The 23,592-nt window shown below is 46.8% G+C and overlaps 1 protein-coding gene across 1 annotated transcript in view; it reads left to right on the forward strand.

Moving 5' to 3' along the window:
• LOC146870418 (uncharacterized) overlaps positions 1-23,312 on the forward strand; it is a 40,473-nt gene extending 17,161 nt beyond the window's left edge. Inside the window, exon 3 of the mRNA XM_085643063.1 lies at positions 20,442-23,312. Within this exon, the coding sequence (XP_085499189.1) occupies positions 20,442-23,312 (2,871 nt within the window). The remainder of the gene's footprint in view (positions 1-20,441) is intronic.
• The last annotated feature ends 280 nt before the right edge of the window (positions 23,313-23,592 follow it).

A 23,592-nucleotide genomic window follows, 5' to 3' on the forward strand; every position in this document is an offset into this window, starting at 1 on the left:
ATCAAGGAAGCCAAGTAATCTGTCAGCATATTACAGTCAATATCAGTTATTTTGCGTGGTATGGGCGTCCCCCACATATTTGGTGGTCTGCCAAAGATCACCTCATACGGGGATAGCCCTGTTCGAGAGTGTGCTACCATTCTCATGTAAAAGAGTGCAACTGGTAACGCTACTACCCAGTCGACACCTTTCTCTCTGCATATTTTGGACAATCTGATTTTCAGTATCTGGTTATGTCTTTCTACGAGACCTGCTGCCTCGGGGTGTCGGACACAGTGGAATTTCCACTGATATCCTAACAGAAGTGAAACATGTTTCATTAATTCGGATGAGAACGGCTGGCCGTTATCTGAGTAGACAACACGTGGTAAACCGTATCGTGGGAAGAATTCTCGAACCAACTGTTTGGCAGTAGTCGGGGCAGTGTAATCTGAAACCGGGTATGCCTCCGTCCAACGGGACAGAGCGCAGACAACTACGAGAACATATTTGAATCCTCGACATCGTTCCATCTGGATATAATCCATCTGGAGGACTTCAAAAGGGTGGTCAGGAGGATGAAATCCACCCTGTTCTACGGGAACGCTTTTTCCTGGGTTGAACTGGCAACAGATCATACAGGTACGGACCTTTTGTTTGGCTGCTGCTCGTAAATGTTTATTGAACCAAATGTGTTGAATGCTGTCTAGCATAGCTTTTTCTCCTAGATGCGCTGGACTATGTATAGTGTTAATTATAACTTGGACCATTGAATCAGGGAGGAACCACACAGACTTTTCCTTCATCATCCATCCTTGGTCCGTTTGGATCCCTCCTAATTCAGTCCATTTCTTTATTTCGTCTGGTGTAGCATGTGTCTGTATGTCAATTACGTCAAGGGTAGGATCTTTAACTGTCATACAATGTGTCGGCATCGGGACTATTGTCTTTGTCATGTCGGGGGTTTGAGTTTGAGCAGTCTGTTTAGCTGTTCTGTCGGCTAGATCATTGCCTTGGGAAATGATATCAGTAATCTTCGTATGAGCCTTACATTTCATAATTGATATTGCAGTGGGTAGATGTATTGCATCTAATAAGGCATGAATGAGGGGTCCGTGCTGAATGTGGGCACCGTGGGAAGTTAAATAACCCCTCTCTCGCCACAGCACGCCGAAGTCATGTACAACTCCGAATGCATAACGTGAATCAGTGTATATGTTGACTTTTTTATTCGTGGCTTGAATACAGGCTTGTGTCAGAGCGATGAGCTCTGCGGCTTGAGCTGACAAAGTATTTATACGATTAGTTTCAATGACTTCAGTATCTGTTGTGACTGCGTAAGCGGCCACTAACTCTCCTGTACTTGTTCTCATACATGAACCATCTACATACAACGTCAGGTCTGGATCTGACAATGGGACATCGGTTAAGTCTTGTCTGGGTTTTGTCGTTATAGTAATAACTTCAATACAGTCATGAGCTAGTGGGTCTGTTCCGGTTACTGGCAAAAGTGTGGCAGGATTCAATGTGTTACAGCGTCTGATTTCTATATGTGGCTGAAACAATGTAAGTTCATACCCTGTAAGTCGCGCTATAGTCAAGTGTTGTGTTTGCGTTCTATTTACAAGGACCTCTACTGTGTGTGGTACTTGAACTGTCAATGGATGTCCTAACACTATGGCGTCGCTTTGTCTAATTGCTAAGGCTGTCGCTGCTACTGATTTCAGGCATGCAGGCAAAGCCTGAGCTACAGGATCTAATGTACTAGAAAAATAAGCACATGGTTTGTGTGCTCCTGCTTGTTCCTGTGTGAGTACTGACAAGGCAGTACCTTCGCGTTCTGTAACAAAAAGTGTAAACTGTTTTCTGTAACATGGTGTTGCTAAAACAGGTGCTTGACATAAAGCTTTCTTTAGGCTTTCAAAAGCTTGTGTATGTTCTTGAGTCCAAGGGAGAACAGTCGATGTGGCTGCCTCCTGTGTTGTCAACTGAATGAGTGGTTTTGCTAGAAATGCATACTGAGGGATCCACTGCCTACAATATGAAGTGAGGCCTATGAAAGCCCGTACCTCCTTTTGTGTCTTGGGTATTGGCATGTTAGCTATTAACTGAATGCGGTCGGGTGTAAGCTGCCTTCCCTCCTTGGACAGCGAGTGTCCAAGATAAACAACTCGCTGGACACAGAATTGCAGCTTAGAAGGGGACACCTTGTGCCCCTTTTCGACTAGAAATTGTAAAACTGTCAGTGATGCTTTTTCACATTCAGGTTCGCTTCGGGCGGTGATCAGCAGATCATCGACGTATTGAAGCAGAGCAGTGTTAACTGGCATGTGGATACTATCGAGTTCTCGTTTCAGTGCTTGGCTATAGATGCTGGGGCTTTCTGTAAATCCTTGAGGTGCGCGTGAGAATTTAAAGCTACGTCCATTTAAACTAAATCCGAACAAATATTGGCTTTCCGGATCTATTGGGACGCTGAAAAAGGCATTCTTGAGATCGATTACAGTAAAGAATGTTGCTTCGGAATCAATGGCTGTCAATAATGACGAGATATCCGGGACCACAGGGAATTGTGGCACAATGCATTTGTTTAACTCGCGCAGATCAATAACCAATCGATAGACTGGCGGGGCCTTTGGATCTGTTCGTTTAAGAATCGGAATTATCGGTGAATTACATACATTGGAGTCTGTTTCCACAACTACTCCTTGGGCAATAAGCTCGTCAATGATTTGTAGTAAAGCCACTACAGCATCTGGTGGTAACTTGTATTGTCGCATTCGTGGTAGCACCACTCCTGCCTTTAATGTGACTCTATATGGTGTAATATTCATGCAACCAACATCAGTAGGGCCTTGTGCCCATAGACGTGTAGGTAAAGTCTGCAGTCGGGGATCCATGTCTCTAGACACATAGTGACCTTTAAAATCACGTAAAAACAACCTTACTCCTTCCGGAGAACAACATATTATGGCTCCTAGAGCTTTCAACGTTTTTATTCCTAGCAAGTTTTCTGGACATGATTTAGTAAGCAATAAATCTGTAGTTCGGGTCAGAGGCCCTATCGTAAGTGGCAGAGGCTGTGACACTTCATTAACAATAGGTTTTCCTGAAAAACCAAGGGAAATATTCTGTGAGCCTGAGAGGGGTGCCCCTGGAACTTCACTACGTTTTATAGTTGTTCGACTTGCCCCTGTATCGAGTAAAAACTTCCTATCTTGGCCTAATAATTCACTATGTACATAAGGTCCTTCTTGATCTACAGGAATCTCGATAAGGGGTAAATCAACTTCCCTCTCTAGGCTTGTTCATGCGTAACGCTGATACTCAGGATATTCATACTGTGCGGTCTGATACATTTGTCGTGTTGTTGTCTGTGTGGCAGCAACAGGCAACGGTGGTGCAGCTGGCACAAACTGTATTGGCTGTTGTGCGGCTGGCATGGCCTGGGCATGCTGCAGAGCTCCTTGTTCATTCTGCTCTTGTCTAAATGGCCGTGGTCTTTCTTGTGTTTTACCTATGGCGATATTATGTTTTAAAACTGGACAATCGTGTACGTAATGACCTGGCTTTTTACAATAATTGCATGTCCCTTTTATAGGTCCTGCTGAATCGGAATGTGTCATACCCTTTTTATGTCCTTCAGCTGGAACTGTCTGGGAAACTAGCATTTTCATTTTCGTGTCTTTCATGCGTCTGTGTTCATGTTCTTGTTCCTCTCTAATTCTATTGTGATGGTACTGTAACATTTGTAACATTTGTGATGGAGTGTTACCTTGCCAGGTACTCTCGAATTTTAATACTCTATTCTTTACTGGGGGCAGGGCATTTTCTACTAATTTTGTTACAAACAGATGTGGGTATGATTCGCTACTTGCTTTTATGCCACTATTTATACCAAAACATTTTTCAAATCGGGCATAGTAATCACTAGTGTCTTCATCTTGCTTCTGTGTACAGGCTGAAATTGTACCCCAATCTTCCTTTTTCGTAGTTAATAAACGTGGCAGTACCTGTACTAATAAACCTGGTAATGCCTTAGTTTTATCCCCAAGTCCTGCTCCTGCAGTTCGGGCCTTTTCTTCTGCTTCTAACACTGACCATTCTATCTTTTGGTCTCCTACCTCCCACTCTTTTTCCTTGAGTTTCTCATAAATACCAGCAGGCATCAATACCTTTAATATTGTCATAATGTCGGGATAGGTATACTCTCCCATGAGTAACATGTCCTTAATTTCTCGGTGAAAACCCGCTGGATCTTTGTCATGACTGGGTACCACTTTTTTCATTTGTAACAATTCTATTTTCGATATGGGCGTATATACAAATACGCGCTTGAACTCGTTGTCCTCGCCTTTTATTGGGTGCACTTCTCGTAAGGGATTCTGTCTATCCATGTGATACGTGGTTCTTTCCTTGACGGGCAATGAGACATGCTCTGTGCATACAAAAAGAATATACTGCTTTCTTGATTCTAGAATTTCTTTAATTAATTTAGTACCTGCACCTCTCCATTTATTCATAAGCAATTCAGTCAGTATGTCAGGTAAGGGACCAGGGTCCGAATGCTGACTTCGATATAGTATAATGAGTTGTTGAATCATATAAATCCCCGCTAACCTCTGTTCATCTGGGGTAAGATTCAAAAATGTGCGTACTACTGTATCATCACTATATTTTCCGGGACTGTCCACCCAATGGACAGCTGCCCTGGCTAAATCTTGTTCATCCATAGAATCGAGAAAATGATAACCCCTTCGTTCTCGGAGTAGTTTGTCGGCGGTTTGGAACGAATGCTCGTTAGACCTTATATTAATTATAGGTATTTGGAAATTCCTGTTATTATCTGGACATATCGGACGTATCGAGTCAGTAAGACATCTATTACTATTACAAGATCTTCCTCTACCTACATAGGCTATGGTGTCCGACTGTCCTGTGGGCAGTCCTGACCCTTCTTCCTCGCTTTGTTCGAACTCGTCTACCTCTAATCTTTCTTCGTGTAGGCGTTCTATTTCTTTACGGATCTTTCGGCACATGGCTATTATACAATTTTGTTTATCATGTCTCCCTTCTGATATATTCTGGCTCCATCTTGTAAGAACTCGCATTGCTTCCGGGTCTACCCCCGGTCGGTCTTGATTTCTGATCACACAGTTTATGAGGAAACGTAACAGTTCCCCCTGTATCTCTACTTTCTGGTATTCCATAGCTCTGTTAATACATTCTGGATCTCGCCCTGTTTGGACAAAATGATATATATTATCTAGATGCGCAGTCATTCCTGGTAACTTTCCTAAATACACTGCGGCTCGTCTGATACGCAATGATGCCAGGGTCATTTCGTCCTCTTTACCGGGCACAGGGTCATATCTGCAATCTATAAGAAGTTCCTTCAGCGTACGGGCACTTATGAGTTTGGGTGTACGTGAATGTGCTGACTCTTGAAAAGTAAGTTTATTTATTCTGGGTGGCGTAGAGAAGATATTGGTAGCACCTCCCGTGGCCCCATCTGGGGTGTCGGGTGTGAAAGGATTCGTCGAACGTGACACAGCAACTACAGGTGTGGACACAGCTATAGAAGTAGCTGTAGGAGCGGATGCAGAAACAGATGTGCTTGCCAGAACTTGGGACTCGATTTGTTGCTGTAGGGACACGGGTGCTGGATCTTGGCGTTGGACCTCCCCGGTATGCGGTCTATGCGGGGCGGAATTTGCATATTCGGGAGCTGCGTCATCTAAATATGAGGAAAGAAAAATATCTTCTGCGGTTCTAGGATGCCCCTTAGGGTGCACCTTTATTGGGAACAATGGGGGTGGCAAGTCTTTCGGTATTTCTGGAGTAGCCTTAGGTAATCCTTCGGCCAGAAGGGGATACATACCATTCATAAGGGCGTTTCTTTGTCTGTCTACTTGTTCTGATTTCACTCGGATACCTTCCTCAATTAATAGATTTTCTCGAACTTTATTTGAACTTTCTTTATTCCTTTCTTCCTGTCTACGTGCTTTTTCTGTGCGTCTATGAGATTCTTTACGCCATAACTCAACGGCGTCTTTCTGTGACTGTCTGACTTTCCTTTTCCATAACTCTTCCTCGACTTTCATGATGCACTCTGCATCCCAGGTTCCCGCTGCGGGCCACCTCTGACCTTCCGGTAATCACTTGGTGTAGTCTACCCATAAATCAAGAAATAATATAGCGTCTAAGCCATGTTTGTGATACATGAAATGCCCTGGAGTGTCCCTAGGAGGAATAGGGACGGCTTCTTCGAGAACCCCTTTTCTAGTAGTGATCTGTCTTAACTTCGAAAAGAGCGGCATATTAACAACTGATCCGATGCTTAATCTTGAACACACTTAATACAAAAGCACAATAATGAACAACCATTCATACCACAATATGCAAGACGTTTAACACATTAAATATTAAACATTAAAACATTTTTAACCGTTAGAATAACCAACAATGATGATCGTCTGCATAACTAATCACCAAGCTTAATTCTTGACAATAACTAGATACTTCGGAATACTTGATATACTGCTAAACAGTACAGATACACTGCTAAAACAGTGCAGACCGGATTTGTGTACCCAAACCCGTCTTGACCGGCACAACCTATGTGCACGTCAGAAATGCCTCCCCAGCAATGGTACTCACCGGGTAGCTTCGGAAACGGAAGGCCTCGGTAACTTGAACTTGAACCGGACTGGACTCGACTCGACTCGTCGGGCACTGGGCTTGACTTCGAGCTGGTGGGTCTCTGTATACCTCGGATCTTGCTCTCTCAGCTAGGCTCTGGTCGGGATACTTCGCACTTCTCACCGCCTCGTCTGGGTGTTGATCGCAGTCTCAGTCGCCCCCGTTTGACCGGAGGGAGATACAGGAAATCCTGCTGGTACGCGTTATTGTCCGTCCAGCTGTGGCAGGAGACCGGGCCTGCAACGCACCGCCGGCGCGTGAGATGAGAAAGTGTCCCTGTTCGGGCGCCATTCATGTGGTAAATAATTTTCCTTTACCTGGACATAATTTGATACAGAAACATAATTAAATAGCTCAGTAAAATGAGAGGCAGAATCCGTGGTATTAGAGGTTCGGAATGGGCTTTATTCCAATAATCGATTATAATCGGTTGCTCCAAGTTCCATCACCACGGAGGTTCAGGAAGTGAAGTACATGCATTATTGACATGAAATGACTTTTATAGTACATACATTATAATGAAGCGAATGCAATAGGCGTAACAATTGATAAGGAAAGTGACGATTTGTCTGCGTAACCAAAAATGGGTGTAATAAGGAGTAAAAAGGAACATAATTGGTTATGATGTCACCTATAGGTGGATCTATAAGATAATACTTGGCATAGATGCGCGCGCAGCAGCATGACGTGTAATTGACGTGTAACTAGGGGGTGAAGGGGACTTGACATTTAGCTCTACATGTGGAGACAAGAAGTCTGGGGGGTCAAGTCAACCTAATCCCAAATCATATCTGACATCCTATGTTTAAAGAACTATGTTATCCATAAAAGAAGGACTCTCGGACAGAATCTATTCTATACTGACTGTGCGTGCGTGTACAAGCGTCTAAATGTCTACACTGAAAGCGAGGGGGTAGGAATATTCCATGGTAACAGGGCTATGAATTACTTGCGTGAGGACAGAGAAGCCGGGCCTTTTGCTTGGTAACTGGAAGAATGTTTACTTAAACTACTAGGCAGGAATGCATCGGCTGAGGGGGAAGCAGATAACTCGAAGGCGAAATACAGTTCTTGGCAGAGAATAGGCTGATGTCAGGCTTCGTGAGCCGCGCAGAGAATGAGACAAAGTTCATGGTCACAGATGCAGGCTCGAACTGGAGTTTTCAGAGGCAGAAAGCAAGAGGAGTTTGATGACAGAATCTGGGCCTACTTGCCTGGACTGTAAAATGGCATAAGTGAACCGTATAAAGCCGGTGGCCTTTCATATTTAGGAATGGAATATCCGGCCTATTCATGGCGGATCTGACAGAGGGCATGTTGACGGTGGACGCACATGTATTTGCGTCTTCATAACTGGAACTGGAGGGAACATACATGTACTTGTGACATGCACATAGAACCGTTGGGGTCCAAGATAGGGGACATAACTGACCAGAAAAATCCATATTTCCACAGGTTGAATTACGTGGTGTTTATTGGAAATGTGTGAAGTTGAACTGTGAGGCATTGAGTGAAATTATGCTTATTGGATTTGTGTGTTACGGTGTGTAGTGCATTTATGTGGTTTGCTGGTATGTGGCATAGAGTGCATTTATATGGGGCATTTTTATGTTGTAATGTGTACTTTGTAAATATGTGGAGTGTGCTATTATGGACTCCCAACCACGCTTTCCAGACATCGCTCTTTTCTAATGAATTTTTCCCTCTAACAGCCGCACTTGTCCACTACACCCAGTAATATCCCACATCTTCCCTTTTATTAATCAACTTTGATTAATCTAGGCCTATTCACAACAGTAGAGTAAAGGCACGAGATCTCCAGAGCACAAACCTAACCTTGAGGCAGATGATCCTACTAGGAAAAGGAAGCACATATTCCTATCATTCTCGAAGCTTGGGATCTGGAGTAATGTGCAACTCGCTGTCGAGCTCTCCAGCGCTCCATTAGGGCTAGTAAGCACTATGTACATTCCAATTTACAATAGAAGCACTCTGAATATTCACATATTAAAAACCTGTTAAAACAGTTTATATTTTAATGTGGAGCAGCAAGTATCCTTAGTACTGCAATGTGTCAAAACGCGTGTCTGTAATACAAGTGGCAAATAAATAGATATCCTCCAAAAACCCTAAATATGCAATTTCCACAGGAAAATATGAGGATCAAATCAATGCCTTGTTCCAGGGGTGAGAGGTATCATAAAATAAAGGTGTGATGTCAAAATAAGGAGATGCGCTGTCTAGGCCACATTGATCACCGCCTGCAATGACGATAAAACTAGTTATGAAATCATTTCCGAAAACATTATCAGTGTAGAAATGTCCAGAAAACACGTGCAGCATGTTTAAAAGTGTTTTTTCACGTTTAAAAAAAAGGCACATGATTCTCGTTGGCATTTCATCCTAAGTGTCATCCTTCACTTCAAAATCAGCAACAACACATTGAAGTGTCCTGTTGTATTGCGCCATTTACAGGAGCAGCTGAACTGTAAATCAAGCCTGTTTTAACACATTGGAAATAAAGAGAGGATGTGCTCGAGTGAGGCCCATGCAGTGGAATTATTGTCAGTTGAACAAAAAAAACGTACTCTAAGCAGCCCGGAGGATTCCTGAGTATTGCAAATTTTCTGGACGCACCAAGGTTCAAAGTTCTTAAAAATGAATCGGTATTCAGTAAACTCAAATTACTGTGGTTTTGTGTTTCTCGCTTGATACTCTGCAAGGCTGCCGGGGGGAGGGGGGGGGATTGCGCAGCAGCCCCCCTTAAAAGGGCGGCCGCCTTAGTGCCACAGGAAGGCACTGGAGTCACCGGTCTAGTCCCTGGGCCATGGCCAGGGAAGTCGTCCGGCCGACCCACTTCCGGGGAGGGGGGAGGGGACAGGGGTATTTAGGCTGTCCCCGCCCATCTTTCGCCTTCTTGTCCCTCGACGTCTCGCCTTGTCCACCAGCCACGCCGTTGTGTCGCGTCGTTCGCGGGACTCGTCATCGGTCGGGGAGCTGCGATTGCGAGGTGAGCCCCCCCCCTCCCTCTCGCAGGCCACCAGTGGTAACCTCGTCCCAGTGGTACTTACCCCCCCCTCCCCCCCCTGTTGTCCTGCGGCACCGCGGGGTGGCTAGGGCCTGCGTGCAGAGTTGGATCGGCCGGGGGTCTGTGTGAGGGCTCTCGACCGGCGGGCCTGCCTTTCCGAGCGGCTGATCCGGTTGAGTGATTGCGTGGTGCCCAGAACCCAAATGCATGGGTTCGATGCAGTAAGGCCACGTTAGTGTCGTCCTGAACTCTCCTGTGGCCAGCCTCACCCACTTCAGTGTTTAACTCGTGCCGTACTAGGCAGGCTTTCCACCTCTCGCCCCGACGGTGCTGGCAGCGCTAGTGCCCCATTGCTGCGCAGCCTGGCGCGACGTACCCAGGTTGGGGGGTCGAGCCGCGTGGTTAGAGGACCGAGCCTAGACACCCTCGCAGACATGCCAACCCTCCCGATTCAGGCGGGAGACTACACGGGTGGGGGTACGGTCCGTACATACACTGGTGGGGTGTTGGTACACTCCATTCATACACGGGTGGGGGTACGGTCCGTACATACACTGGTGGGGGTTCGGCGCGTACATCTGCGGCCGGGGGGCGTTTGGCGCGTACATGCGGGGGATGGGGGGGGTTCGGCGCGTACATACGAAGGCTGGGGGGTGTTCTGCACGTACATACGGGGTCTGGGGTGGGGTGTTGGGCGCGTATGCGGGCACATGTCTCCATGGTTGCTGTAGGAGTTCGGTCCGTACGGTGTTTTCTCCATACAGTTGTAAAATCGAAAGGACGGGAGTGATCGTACTTGCGTGGTTGGACTTCATTTTTCTGATTCGTACGGTAAATCGTCCGGGGATGTGTCAGACACATTTTCCGACCCGAGGACGTGTGGGGAAATGTTCCGGATGTGATTCGTATGGAGATTTTCCCATGCAAATCGTACTTGGCAGTTTGTACGCTACTTGTACGATTCGTACGGAAAAAAATCCGGATACAATTCGTACGGGGGAAATTTTCCCAGGATCGGAATCGGCACCTTATTGTGGCACTGTATGTGTGAAAATGCACCATCTTTTCACTTTTTAAAGTAAACGTTCTGAGTGACATTTTGCGCCGCGCACACGCGCGGTCTGGTTCCTGGCGCACATAGCCATGGTTGCAGCGCGTAGAGACCCTCCACTGCCGCACATAGAGGAAAGAAATTAGAGGGAACATTGGCTACCACATGCTTCTGGGTGGGGGGGTGCTCCATCCTGCTCAGGGGTGGGACAGGGGGCCTGGTGGGAGTTGTAGTGCAGGCCTCCCAACCACAAACAGCACTTCCTGGGAAAATGGCTACCTACCTGTTAGGTGAGGCTGAACCATACACTGGCTGCCACATGCTTCTGGGTGGGGGGGGTGCTCCATCCTGCTCAGGGGTGGGACAGGGGGCCTGGTGGGAGTTATAGTGCAGGTCTCCCACCTCCAAACAGCCCTCCCTGGGGAGATGGCTACCTACCTGTTAGTTTGTTTGTAGTGATACAATGGCTGCCACGTGCTTCTGGGTGGGGGGTTGCTGCATCCTGGTCAGGGGTGGGACAGGGGGGCCTGGTGGGAGTTGTAGTGCAGGCCTCCCACCCCCAAACGGCCCTCCCTGGGATGATGGCTACCTACCTGTTAGGTGAGGCTGACCCATACAATGGCTGCCACATGCTTCTAGGTGGGGGGAGTGCTACATCCTGCTCAGGGGTGGGGCAGGGGGACTGGTGGGAGTTGTAGCGCAGGCCTCCCGCCCCCAAACAGCCCTCCCTGGGAAGATGGCTACCTACATGTTAGTTTGTTTGTAGTGATACAATGGCTGCCAACTGCTTCTGGGTGGGTGTGGAGTGCTACATCCTGCTCAGGGGTGGGACGGGGGGCCTGGTGGGAGTTGCAGTGCTGGTTGCCTGGACACATACAACCCTGAAAATGTTGGCTACCTTTGGGGTGATTCTGATGGACTGAATGTTACATCTGTGAGACCTGTGTTGGGTATTGTGGTGCAGATGAATGTACTTAGGCATCGGAGATGCAGCTTTGTAGTTGTGCAAGACAGTACATAGCAGTGTAATGGTATACATTTGTTGGTACTTACCAGCCAGTTCTCTGAGCCAGCTCACGGTTCTTGTTCCTCTTCTTTTTCACAACACTCTTCAGGTCATTTCACCGCTTCATGATTTCCTGCTTGTTGCACGGGGTGGTCCATACTGCATTGACCTTGTCAACTATCCTTGCCCACATTTGATTTCTGGTGGCTAATGGTGTCTGTTGGACCAGGTTACCAAACAATTGTGGTTCTACTCTTATTATCTCATCTACCATGATTTTCAACTCACTCTCTGTGAATTTGGGCATTTTCTGTGGTGCCATGGTGTGTGATGTGCAAAGGGGTTAGAGGTGCAGGTGATGAAGCGGTGATGGTGGTGGTGGTGATGTGTGTGGTGTGTGTGTGTTGTGATGGTGTGATGATTTGCCTCTCCTTTCAGCTGTGCTGTTTGGCCCTTCACTTCTGGAGTATTGCAAATGATTGTGGCCAGGGAAGGGGCTGGTTTTATACTCAGCTATGTGGGTGTGTCAAAATGGGGTATTGCTGTCAGGTGTGTTGTGTGGGTTGTCCTGCGATTTGTATTTGTAAAGTTGCCATGGGGGTGTGTCATTGGGGTGTGTTAGGTGTTTTTGTGGGCAGAGCTAGTTTACTGTGTGCACTTGTCACGCAGCGTCCGCAGCGGTGGCTATGCTACAGCCCTTCCACCGGATCTCCCATTCATCACTGTTTGCGACCGCAGCGGTCGGAAACAGCAGAACATCCCGCTGTCACATAGGGTGAATCCTAAATTCATGGGCGGTTACTCCGCTGGCCTGGTGGCGGTTTGGTGTGTTTCTGCCACGAAACCGACCGTCGCAGATGGTTTTTCACCTGCTCCGCCAGCTATGGGCGGTTTTTCGTTGCCTCTTTCCGCCACGGTCAACTTTTTTGAGCTGTTGATCCTAATCGGACCGCTGGTTTTGTCACGGTACCGGCAGGCGGTTGATTTCCGCTTCTATGGCGGTCGGGGTGGTTTTCCGACTGCCATCCTAATAGACCTCTAGTATGGGGTAGATGCTGGACACTAAACGTAATTAATTTACTATTCCCACTCCAGTCAGGACTAAATTTGGGCAGGTGCTGGACACTAAACTTAATTAATTTACTATTCCCACTCCAGGCTGGATTAAATTGGGATAGGTGCTGGACACTAAACTTAATTAATTCACAATTCCCACTCCAGTAAATTTTAAATTGGGGTAGGTGCTTCACACTAAACTTAATTAATTTACTATTCCCACTCCATACAGTATAAAAGTAGGAAGTTGTTATTATTAAATTACTTCTCTCATTAAACAACTATAAAATACACATAACACTCCTAACTAATCTTTATTCAAGCTTTCTATATATATAACTTTAATTTTTTATATATACATTTCCAGCTAGAGCAAAATAAGTTTGGTGCAAGGAAAACAAAAAGAAAACAGACTACCTATGTGAGGCCCGAAAATAGAGCCCGATAGAGACCCGTTTCGAGGCCCCCTGAAAATAACTGCCGGTGCTCAGACCGGACAGACTCAGCCCACTTAAAGCCCTGACTGTGTCTCACCGGCTACTTAATATGGAGAAGGGGACCTGGGGAAGTAGCTGAAGAGCGCGAGTGCAAACAATTACTTCTCAGTGATGATTTGATTTAAAGCCAATCAGCAGAAAACTGAGGGGAACGGGAGTTCCAGCCCCGTTTTGAAGCAACTGCTCCTTTCCGTGGACGTACAATTCAGGTTGAGGAACTATGGCCATATGGTATTACAATTCGGGTGCCTCTCATCATTATTCCATTTTCGCTTTCTGAGAGTTCTTGGCTGATCTTTTTGAAGGCAAGCAGTTCTTCTTTTCTCACTCCTTCTTCCCAGCTGTTGTTGTTGTTGACGTGCCTCCACCTTTGCTGTTTCGTCACTTTCATTATTGCTTGCATGGTGAGGTCTTTCCTTGTCTCCTGTTCCAGTTCTTCCATTGATATCGTTGCCGGTGTGTTGTGTTTGAGTGCAAAGTTTAGGTATTCCTCTGCCATGGTTGTTACTTGAGATGCTTGTGGCAGGGGGTGCCTTGACACATAATCAGCCGGATTGTGTTCCTTCCCTTGTTTGTGTATTATTTTGAAGTTGTAGTCCATTATCCGTATCCCCCACCTCTCTATCCTGGGTGATATTTTTGCATTTGGATTTCCGTATATTGTTATCAGTGCTTGGTGATCTGTTATTATTGTGAAAGGTTTTCCGTAGATGAACATGTGGTAGTGTTCACATGCCCATACTACCGCCAAGCTCTCTTTTTCCAGCTGGGAGTATCCTTTTTCGACATCCGATAGGCTTTTGCTTCCATAGGCTACTACATGTCTTGGGGAGTCTTTTCCTGGTTGGTGTTGCGCCAGTATTGCCCCTAGCCCCACTGGGCTAGCATCTACGGTCAGTTAAGTGCACAGCCTCGGATCAAAGTATGCTAGGTGATCTACTGCCGTTACGGCGTTTCTGATCTCCTCAAACGCTTTGCTGCATTTTTCAGTCCATGCAAAACTTTGGCCTTGTTTTGTTAATTCCCTCACTTCTGCCACATCACTTGGTTGTTGTGCTCTTTCCAGCGTTGTTACCTTGTTGTGATCCGGCCGCATTCCTTTCTTGGAGAAGATGTGGCCGAAGAATACTAGTTCGTCGCTCTCCAGCTCACATTTCTCTTTATTTAGTGTCAGACCCGCCTGCTCTAAATGAGAGCATACCTCTCTTAGGGATTTGTCGTGCTCCTCGTTTGACTTTCCAAACACCAGGATGTCATCGCTGTAATTCAGGCTGTTTTTTACCGGCCTTATTACTTGTCGTATTGTCTCTTGAAATATTTCCGCAGCCGACGATATACCAAAGCTCAAACGTTTGTATCTGAACATGCCTATGTGTGTGAAAAACGTCGTGATGTATCGAGACTAAGGATCTAGTTCTAGCTGGTGGTATCCCTTGCACAGGTCTAGTTTAGAGAACCGCCTCATGCCTGTTAGACAGCTGATCATATCATCAAGGTGCGGTCCGGATGTCTCTCGCGTTCAATTGCTTTGTTTGGTATCCTCATGTCGACACAGATTCTTATTTTTGACGTATCTTTCTTTGGTACGGCCACGATCGGTGACACCCATGGCGTTGGTCCTTCTGCTGGTTCTATGATGTCTTGCTTTAGTAAGGCATCCAATTCCTCTTCTACCTGCGGCTGCAGGTGTATTGGTACCCTCCGATGATGTTGCGCTATCGGCCTTACTGTTTCATCAATGTGTAGTGTTATTTGCCGCCCCTTTAGCTTCCCTAAGCCTTGCAGTAGTTTGGGGTATTCATTCAGGATGCTTCCTTTATCTGATACATTGTAAGTCATTTCAAAAAGACCCATCATCTGAGCCGTGATGTTGCTCAATAGGCATGGCGCTGGGATGTCACCCTTTAACACATGAATTTCTTCCTACGTCTTTTGGTCTTTGTATGTCAGTTCTTCTGTAAATTTCCCCATGTTTGTTACTGGTGTCCGGGACCCCAGGTGAATACTTCAACTCGGGACGGCCTCAAGCTTGGCTTTATTTAAATTTTTTCGTATTCCGACACACACATGATGTTACATGTTGCGCCACTGTCTAGGACAAACTTTGCTTTGTGTGACCCTACACCTATTGTCACCGATTCTGTCCTTTTTATCTTGCTTTTGTCTACCAGACATATGCTTTCTCCGCTTTCACCCTCCTCAGCTGGTTCGGTAGTGACATCCGACATGAGATATAGTCGTCCCGTCGGTACCGCTTCTTTTTCTTCTTCTTCTTCGGATTCTATTGAGGAGCTCCTTATTCCTGTTTCAACGTGTCGGTCATGCCTGCTTGCTGATGCTCGTGGTCTTCCTGTTCTTCCTCTATCGTTCCTGAATTGCATTCCTTGACACACACTGGCGTAGTGATTTCTCCCATTCCATTTCCGACATCTCTGACCAAACGCCGGACACGGACCTCGATGTGGAAATTCAAGTCCTCACCTGTAGCACGTTCCTTCTGGTCGTTTCTTCACTGTCTGGTCATTTCTGTCTTTTTTCCATCCACTTGTGCGGTTATTGTTTGTCATTCGGTGCACTTGGTCCACTGATCGTTCCTTTCCTCGTTCCATTTCCTTTGCTTGTGCTGTCGCTCTTGCTTCTGCTCTTGCTAGTGATAGGATGTTTTCTAAAGACGTTGGTTCCTTTAGAATTCTTGCACGAAATTCCGTGTCACGGCAGCCCTCAATGATGCGCAGTCTGATGGCTTGTTCGTTATCGAATTTGTCGAACTCACAGTGTGTTACGAGCTTTCGCAGTCTCGTTGCGAAATCATCCAGCGTTTCATCTTGTTGTTGGAAAGCAATCGTGAAGGTGTATCGCTCAAAATCGACATTTCTTTGCGGGTCAAATTTATTTGTCAGGCACGCCTTTAGTTTGTCGTAGGTGGTAGTCTCCTCTTTTGGCAGTGTCACTAGTAGGTCTACAACCTCATCCCCTACTAGGTTTAGGAATAGGCCTAGTTGCTTCGCTGCTGTCACATCGGCCGCTTCCGTGCACCTTTCAAAACGCCTGATCCATTTCTCCCACCGTATTCCTGCTTGTGGCTCTGATGGGTTAAATGGTAATGGCCTACGATATTGCGCACTTTGGGGCAGATTTATGAGCCCCTTGCGCCACTTTTGCGTCACTTTTCCCATGTTAAAAGTGACGCAAAAGTGGCGCAAGGGGCTCATAAATCTGCCCCTTTGTCTTTCTGCCATCCTTTTCTTTTATTGCTGCCTCTTTATTTGCCTTTGCCAAAGCTTGTTTTCTACTTCTGGTGTTTTATTTGGCACTTTTTTTTATTTTTCTTTGCCTGACCTCAAAATGGCCGTCGCGCTGTTCTGTCTTCTTATTGGTCTGTTTGCCTGACCTCAAAATGGCCGCCGGTGGTCTCGCGGTACTTTTTTTTTTTTTCCCAATCGGGGCGCTGCCTGACTTCAAAATGGCTGCCCGCTGTTTCTAACGCTGATTGTCCCTCTTTCTGCCTGACTCCAAGATGGCCGCCCTTCTTCTCGTGATATTTCGCGCTTCAAACGGCTCACAGCGCGCGTTCACTCGGCTTTCCCAGTCTCCTTACCGGGTGGTGCAGGACAGTCTTCTTTCGCTCAATGACGGTCGGGGTGGGCTCCCGCGCCGTGTCTCCTTGTGTGGCCGCACACACGAGCCAGGGTGGGCTCCTGGTCTCGATGATGGTGTCCTTCGACGCGAAGGACTGCCGCTCTTCTTTCCTCTGCTGAGCACACGATCACGCACCTTCGTCGCCAGTTGTCGTGTTCCCGATCCCACAGAACACACGAGAAGCACCAGATCGTTTCAGGTATTCTTTATTTCTCGTTTGCTTGTCTTGTCCGTGGTCCCTGACCTCTCGCCCTGAGGTCCTGCCCTGGAATATGTTTGTTCCCCCCAGTCCCCACCCCTCACCGGAACTGGTGTCCAGTGTCCTCTGGCCTCTGCCCTTTGCCCCAGGGTCCTAGTGCCCCTGGTCTGGACATGACACCTTGCCCCTTGTAAAACATGCACAAGGACTGTAACTGGGCTTCATCTGCTTAAGGGAGAGAACAGTGTAAGCAGCTGAAGAGTGCGAGTGCAAACAAATGAGGACTTCTCAGTGCGCATGCACCTACTTAACTTGAGGGAAACAGGAATATCAGCCTGGTTTTAAAGTCGGAGCGACTAACAATGTGTTTAATTACTCATGCAGGACACCCGGGAGCAGTTGTGTAACAATAAAATACGAGGGAAGCTGAACACGTGCCCACAATGTAACAGCCGCAAAGAAATAAAAAATAGTCCCCCAAACAACATTTAAACAACCACAGCGTAATGATGCAGCAATTAGTCCATGCTGTATGGGAAAAACCAGACAGAGCAAAAGAAGGACAAAGAGATGGATTGACCACTAGCAACAAAGTATTTTTATAGGACAATGAATCAAACAAATGAGAAGAAGTGTGCTGGCTCTGAGTTACAAAGAAGATACAACAGGTCTCGAAAGCTCGACCCAAAAAGAATACAATTTAAGTCCCTTTGTCTGGGCCATTGAGCAGTACATGGCAAAAGACCCCTCTCAATCAAACGACTTATCTCCCCCTTTGGCCTATACGATCCCTATGTTCTGAGGGTCAATACTTTCTTTTGGTACCCAGGATTAAAAAGGCAAGGAGAGGTGGAAGCTCTTACAGATTCCTAGCTCCCAACATTAGATGTGAGGAATCAGAAACTTCCTTTAGAAAACTATTGAAAACCCATATATTCTAGGGACAATACTCCTATTCAGAGCAAGGGTCTTACCAGCGCTCGGAGGCCCGTTCGGTAGCCATGCGCTATATATATTTTTTTTAATTGAACCAATGATGTAAACAAGCCGAGACAAGGCTGGTGACTGCAGGTTCCATCACATCTACAACCACCGCTCCTTGACCTTGGGCCCAGCTCTGACAGACTGCCTCGGGCATCAGGAAACTGCAGCAGACCTCATGCTGCTTATATCCACATGCTGAGCGAGCACTGCAGATAGCACCTCGAGAAATGCACAGACCAGCTATGGTAATGCGTGACGTAACTTTTTAATGCAGGGACATTCATTAGATGACTTACTCCAACTCACAATGTGTGATACTTGTCAGGGATGACAGCCTGTGCTGCAGGAGCGAGTGAATGCAGGGGCAGTTCCTCCTAAACGGCGGATGAGTGTCGCCCTGCCTGCTGCATGCACAGTAGGTAAAAACAAATAAATAAAATGGCATTGCCATGCCATTTCAATTGCCGCCGGCTTACGCTGTGTTCAGCGCAAGTGTAAGGGCGGGGCTAAATCCTGCAATTGCAGGTTGACTGCTGAACCCTGCAATGGGCATGTCGGATTGACCAGGTGCTTTTCGACAGCCAGCCCGACATGCGCACTGCAGAGCCAGCAATCCCAGAGCTGTGAAAAAGCCAGGGGATTGCTGGCACAGACCCCCAGCCTCAAAATGAGCACTGGGTTAGCCTGCTCCAACCTCTTTTTTCAGCATGAGAGCTGCTCCAGGATTGGTTGGATTCACATCCACTAGGCAAGAAGGAAGTTCTTTATTTTCCTGCTTGCCGTCACCAGGATCCCGCCAGAGACACACTGGATGGGACGCAGCCTTTATGGTCGGTGCCCCACCATATTTTCAAGATGCCAGCCAACACAGAGTAAATGCCTTATGTGGGAGTCTGCACCAGAGAACTCCACCCTTGCCCCACAGGACAACATGCCCCAGGCCAGTAAACGTAGTGTGTGGGATTGCCCAGCACACGCTCTCTGGGAGGCAGAGCAGTGATGCGGGCAATGCTGGGTGGGCCAAGTCGAGGGTTGCTGCCTGACCAGTTTTCTACCAGCACCACCAGTACTTTGATGTCCCAGCAGGTATGAAAATTAGGAAAATCACCAAAACCCAGAATTTTTAGCCTTTGTCTGTGCATACTTCAAACAGCCAATATAAACAGAAAGCCCTTTTGAATGTGTTCTAGAGCTACATTAATGACTCATGACTAGTAATAAAAGTGAACAAAGGCAAAAAAAATGCCTTTCAGAATCTGTTAACAAGAACACACAACTGGTATTTTTCTCTGGGAAAGGTGGTAACCCTAGCTCCATCAGCAGCAGGCAGTGACCATGGAAGATGCTATCAAGTCCGGCTCTGTCCAATAGTGACGCAGATGCAGACTCTGCAGCAATTTCTCTTCTCGATGGCTCTGCTGGATCAGGACCACACTTGAGTAGTGACTTTGACACTGTCTGTCGTCCGGTGATGTCACTCTCAATACAGTGGAGTAAGGGGATGTACTTTGGCCCTCCTGTTCTTCTCTGTGGGGAGAGTTGTGGCTGCCAATGGTTTAGTTGTGCTCGATGGAGGGGAGGGTTGGTCTTGGCTGCAGGATGGGCCACACTAGTTTGAGGTGCCCCCAAGCGGGACAAGCCCCCTTCCAACCAACAAGAGGAAGAATGTCGGCTTCCTGAAGCAGGGCTGGGCTGCAGGCCATGATGTCATTGGTGGTCCACTGATCTGAGCCAGTTTCACCAAAAGCAGGGCGACAAGCTGGGGTTCAGCTACCCTGATACCACTCAAGTGTTGTGGACATTGACTACCAATGACACAGACAGAACTGGCAGTAACTGGAGTGAGGGCATGTCACCTGACCAGCTTTGAGGGATGGGTGTGTGCAAATGTAGGGACAATCATGTAGCAGAAGGGACTGCACTGTAACGCGTCCTCAGGACACTTCAAATATGTCACCTATTTTAGAGAGCGCCATACCTACTTTTCCCACTTACCACTACTCCCACCAAAGGATTATTGGGTACAAAGTATATTGTAAAGTGGTGTACGAGTGTCGTGTGATTTTTCTAATGTAAATTCATGAACCACGCCTTTCATGTGTCACAGCCAGTCCCCAGTTAATGTGTTGCAACGGATATTATTTCTTTCAAACCCTGGTGTTAAACAGTCATTGAACTTCCACTGCACCGGGCAATAATTTCGTCTCAGTACCTTATTGAGAGGCATGTTGTGTCTTCAAACTACAAAGAACAGAGGAAGGAGGCGGTTCATTGAATCTTAGGATAACCCTGTCTGGTAGACATACAGACAACTGAGAACGTTCTCTGTGGCCGTGGTTTGCACAGTGGTTGCCGGTTGCTGGACCATCGTGTCAGGCATAGTCACTGCCACGTGCGACAACTACCAGTGGGACCAGCTGGGGTCCCCGGGAGTGTTAGCCCCGACCTGCTTTGGATTCCCCTTGGAGGGGTTCAGGGTCTTCAGCAAATGCAGCACAGTGGGGAACATGGAGGTGGATCTAAGAGAGGTTCCAGTGGATGTGGACACCCTCTGCCTGGTGTTACATGTACCAACTGTCCCTACAGACTCGTTCTCCTGGTATCAGAACCTGACCCGACTCTATCTGTATGGATCATTTCATGTTTCGGCAAGAGCCTTCCTTGGTGCTGCCAACCTGAGACATCTGGGAATCAAAGGAGATTACACTAATCACACTCCAACCATGAACATGAATGATCAGGTGTTTGGTGGATTAGAGAACCTAACAAGCTTGGACCTCAGAAATGTGAAAATTGATGCAGCTTTTCAAGAAAACCTTTTTAAACCCTTACATAGAATACAGATGATAGCTTTATTCGATAATGAGGTTCATAGACTGTACAGCCTGACCACTATGCTTCGGTCACTGGCCTATCTGAAGGTCCTGGAAATAAAGAGGAATGATATTGTTGCAGTCTGGGAGGCGGACACAAGCAACCTCATGAAGAGCACAGTTTTCTCTCCAAAGATTTCCACCCTCGATTTGACAAGCAATGAACTAAAAAGTGTGGAGGAAAATGCATTTTGCAACTTTCCTCATTTTACTGTCCTCAAGGTAGACGCGACTGGTCTCAAGGTCATCGAGCTTCTCCGGTCTGGAATAAAGAGCATTGAAATGCTGTCCCTAAATGCCATGAAAAATCAGGACTATCTGAAGATTAAAGATGTCTGCACTGTGGTGTCTCGGCTGGGGGTCAGGAACTTGACAGTCGCCCACAACTTTATTCCAGGTCTTCCCGCTGAGACTTTTGAAGGATGCTCCATGCTGTTGTCTCTCAACATGTCTGGCAACCTCCTTAGAAATTTCACAAATGACATGGCAAAGAAACTGCTGAACCTGAGGTCCCTCCTTCTCTCTGTAAATAAGTTGAAAAGCCTAGACCTGTGCACATCTGAGACCCCCAATGTTCTTTCCAGCCTTACACACCTGGATCTGTCTTTCAACCACATCACCAATATTGGCTCTGGGCGCCTCTTCTGTCTGACTAATCTGGAGACACTGGATCTCAGCAGTAATTATCTTGTGTCCCTGGAAAAGGATGCCTTTTTTGGTCTTGACAGGCTGCAATCTCTGCGGATGGACTACAATAAAATCTTTCTGCTAGAGAACTTCTATTTTGATCACTTGAGTAGTGTCAGGGTGCTGGGCCTTAGGGGTAACATAATCAAGAACGAACATAGCTCCCTGATCGCGATGAGCGAGCTTCAGGAGCTATCCATCACATTTGAGACGTATGCACAATTTGCAATCAAATCGGAAGAACTCAATTCGCTCACTTTGAAAGCAAACTCTAGAATAACTCTGTTATGTATAAATAACTGCAGCTCACTTGAAGTCCTTCACATTAGTGCTCCAATGGTTAATTTTTACTCGTGCGATCCCTCACCCTTCAGATTTGTGAAAGAACTTTACCTACGGGAAAACTACATGGTGGAATGTCGACAACTTGAGCTCACAAAGACTGAAGGCTTGGGGCTCCCATCTTTTACTAACGTTGAATATTTGTACTACAGTTCTTCTGCAGATATGCCTATCTATAAATCCATTAGCCCCTTGAATAACAGCCTGCAGCATCTTCACAATTTACGTCATCGCCAGCTAAGAAACCTAAAGTTGGACATAAAGAGGAGTTTCCTGATTCCTGAGCAGCTGTTCTGGAACTTGACACACCTTAGAACCCTGATCCTGGAGGATTCTGGGATAGAGCACTTCACGGTCACCATGTTTAGAGACCTTGTCTCTCTAGAACTCCTAATCTTGAAGTTCCAGCCTGTGAAAACTCTGCAGGAAGGTCTGCTCGACCATGTGGAAAGTATACGCTACATCTACCTGGAGGATGTATCCCTGGATTGTTTGTGTGAACAAGCCTGGATCAGATTATGGGTGACCACTCACCCCCAAGTGACCGTGCCACAGCTGGGAATTCAGACATACTCTTTTGGGCAACAGAAGAGGAATTATCTTAATTTCTTGGAGAAAGACTGCAGCATGCTGATAGGCTATCCACTCTTCATTGGGACTTTCTCTTTCAACATGTTGTTTCTGATCACTGTCCTGCTGTATCACAAGATGCGCTGGTACCTCCTATATCTCTTCTACATGCTCAAGACCTGGTGGAACTATCGTGGGAGACACGACAGAAAGAGACAATATGACTTTGACGCCTTTGTCTCTTACAGCAGCTGCGATGAGGCTTGGGTTGTCCGCGAGTTCCTCCCTAACTTGGAAGAGAGGGGACCGCCATTCTTCAAAGTGTGTCTGCATGCCAGGGACTATGAGGTGGGCAAAGACATCTTGGATAACACCATGGACAGCATTTATAGGAGCCGCTGGGTGGTGTGTCTGATCAGCCGCCATTTCCTGTGCTTCTGGTGCTCCTTGGAAGTGCGGATGGCCACATACCACCTTCTAGCAGAAATAAAGGATTCCTTGGTGATGGTGTTCCTGGAGAAAGTGTCCATGAGGAGCCTCTCCCGCTACCACCAACTGGCCAAGCTGGTGAAGAAGACAACCTACTTGGAGTGGGAAGAGGACTTGGGCCAGCGGCCTCTGTTCTGGGCCCGATTGCGCAAAGCCATTGGAGGGGATGGAGCTGAGCAATATCCTTGGGAAATGAATGTGATGTCTTGAAATGTCATGGTGTTTCGCATTATCTTCTGTGGTTAAGGGTGCGGTGTCATGGGATGCAGTATTGTATTAAGGTAGGTTCTGCTTTGGATGTAGATGTGTTTTGGGATGCTGGCAGGATGTGGCAATATCTCCTTGGAATAGTGATGTGGTGCCTTTGAATATCGTCATTGTGTTTCACATTATCTTCTGTGGTTAAGGATGCAGTGACATGTGATGAAGTATTGTGTTATGGAATTATCACCTTGGGGTTTAGATGGGATGTTTTGCTTTGTTAGCAGGA

The sequence above is a fragment of the Triturus cristatus genome, chromosome 1_1 (assembly GCF_964204655.1).
Source record: "Triturus cristatus chromosome 1_1, aTriCri1.1, whole genome shotgun sequence".
Lineage (NCBI taxonomy): Eukaryota > Metazoa > Chordata > Amphibia > Caudata > Salamandridae > Triturus > Triturus cristatus.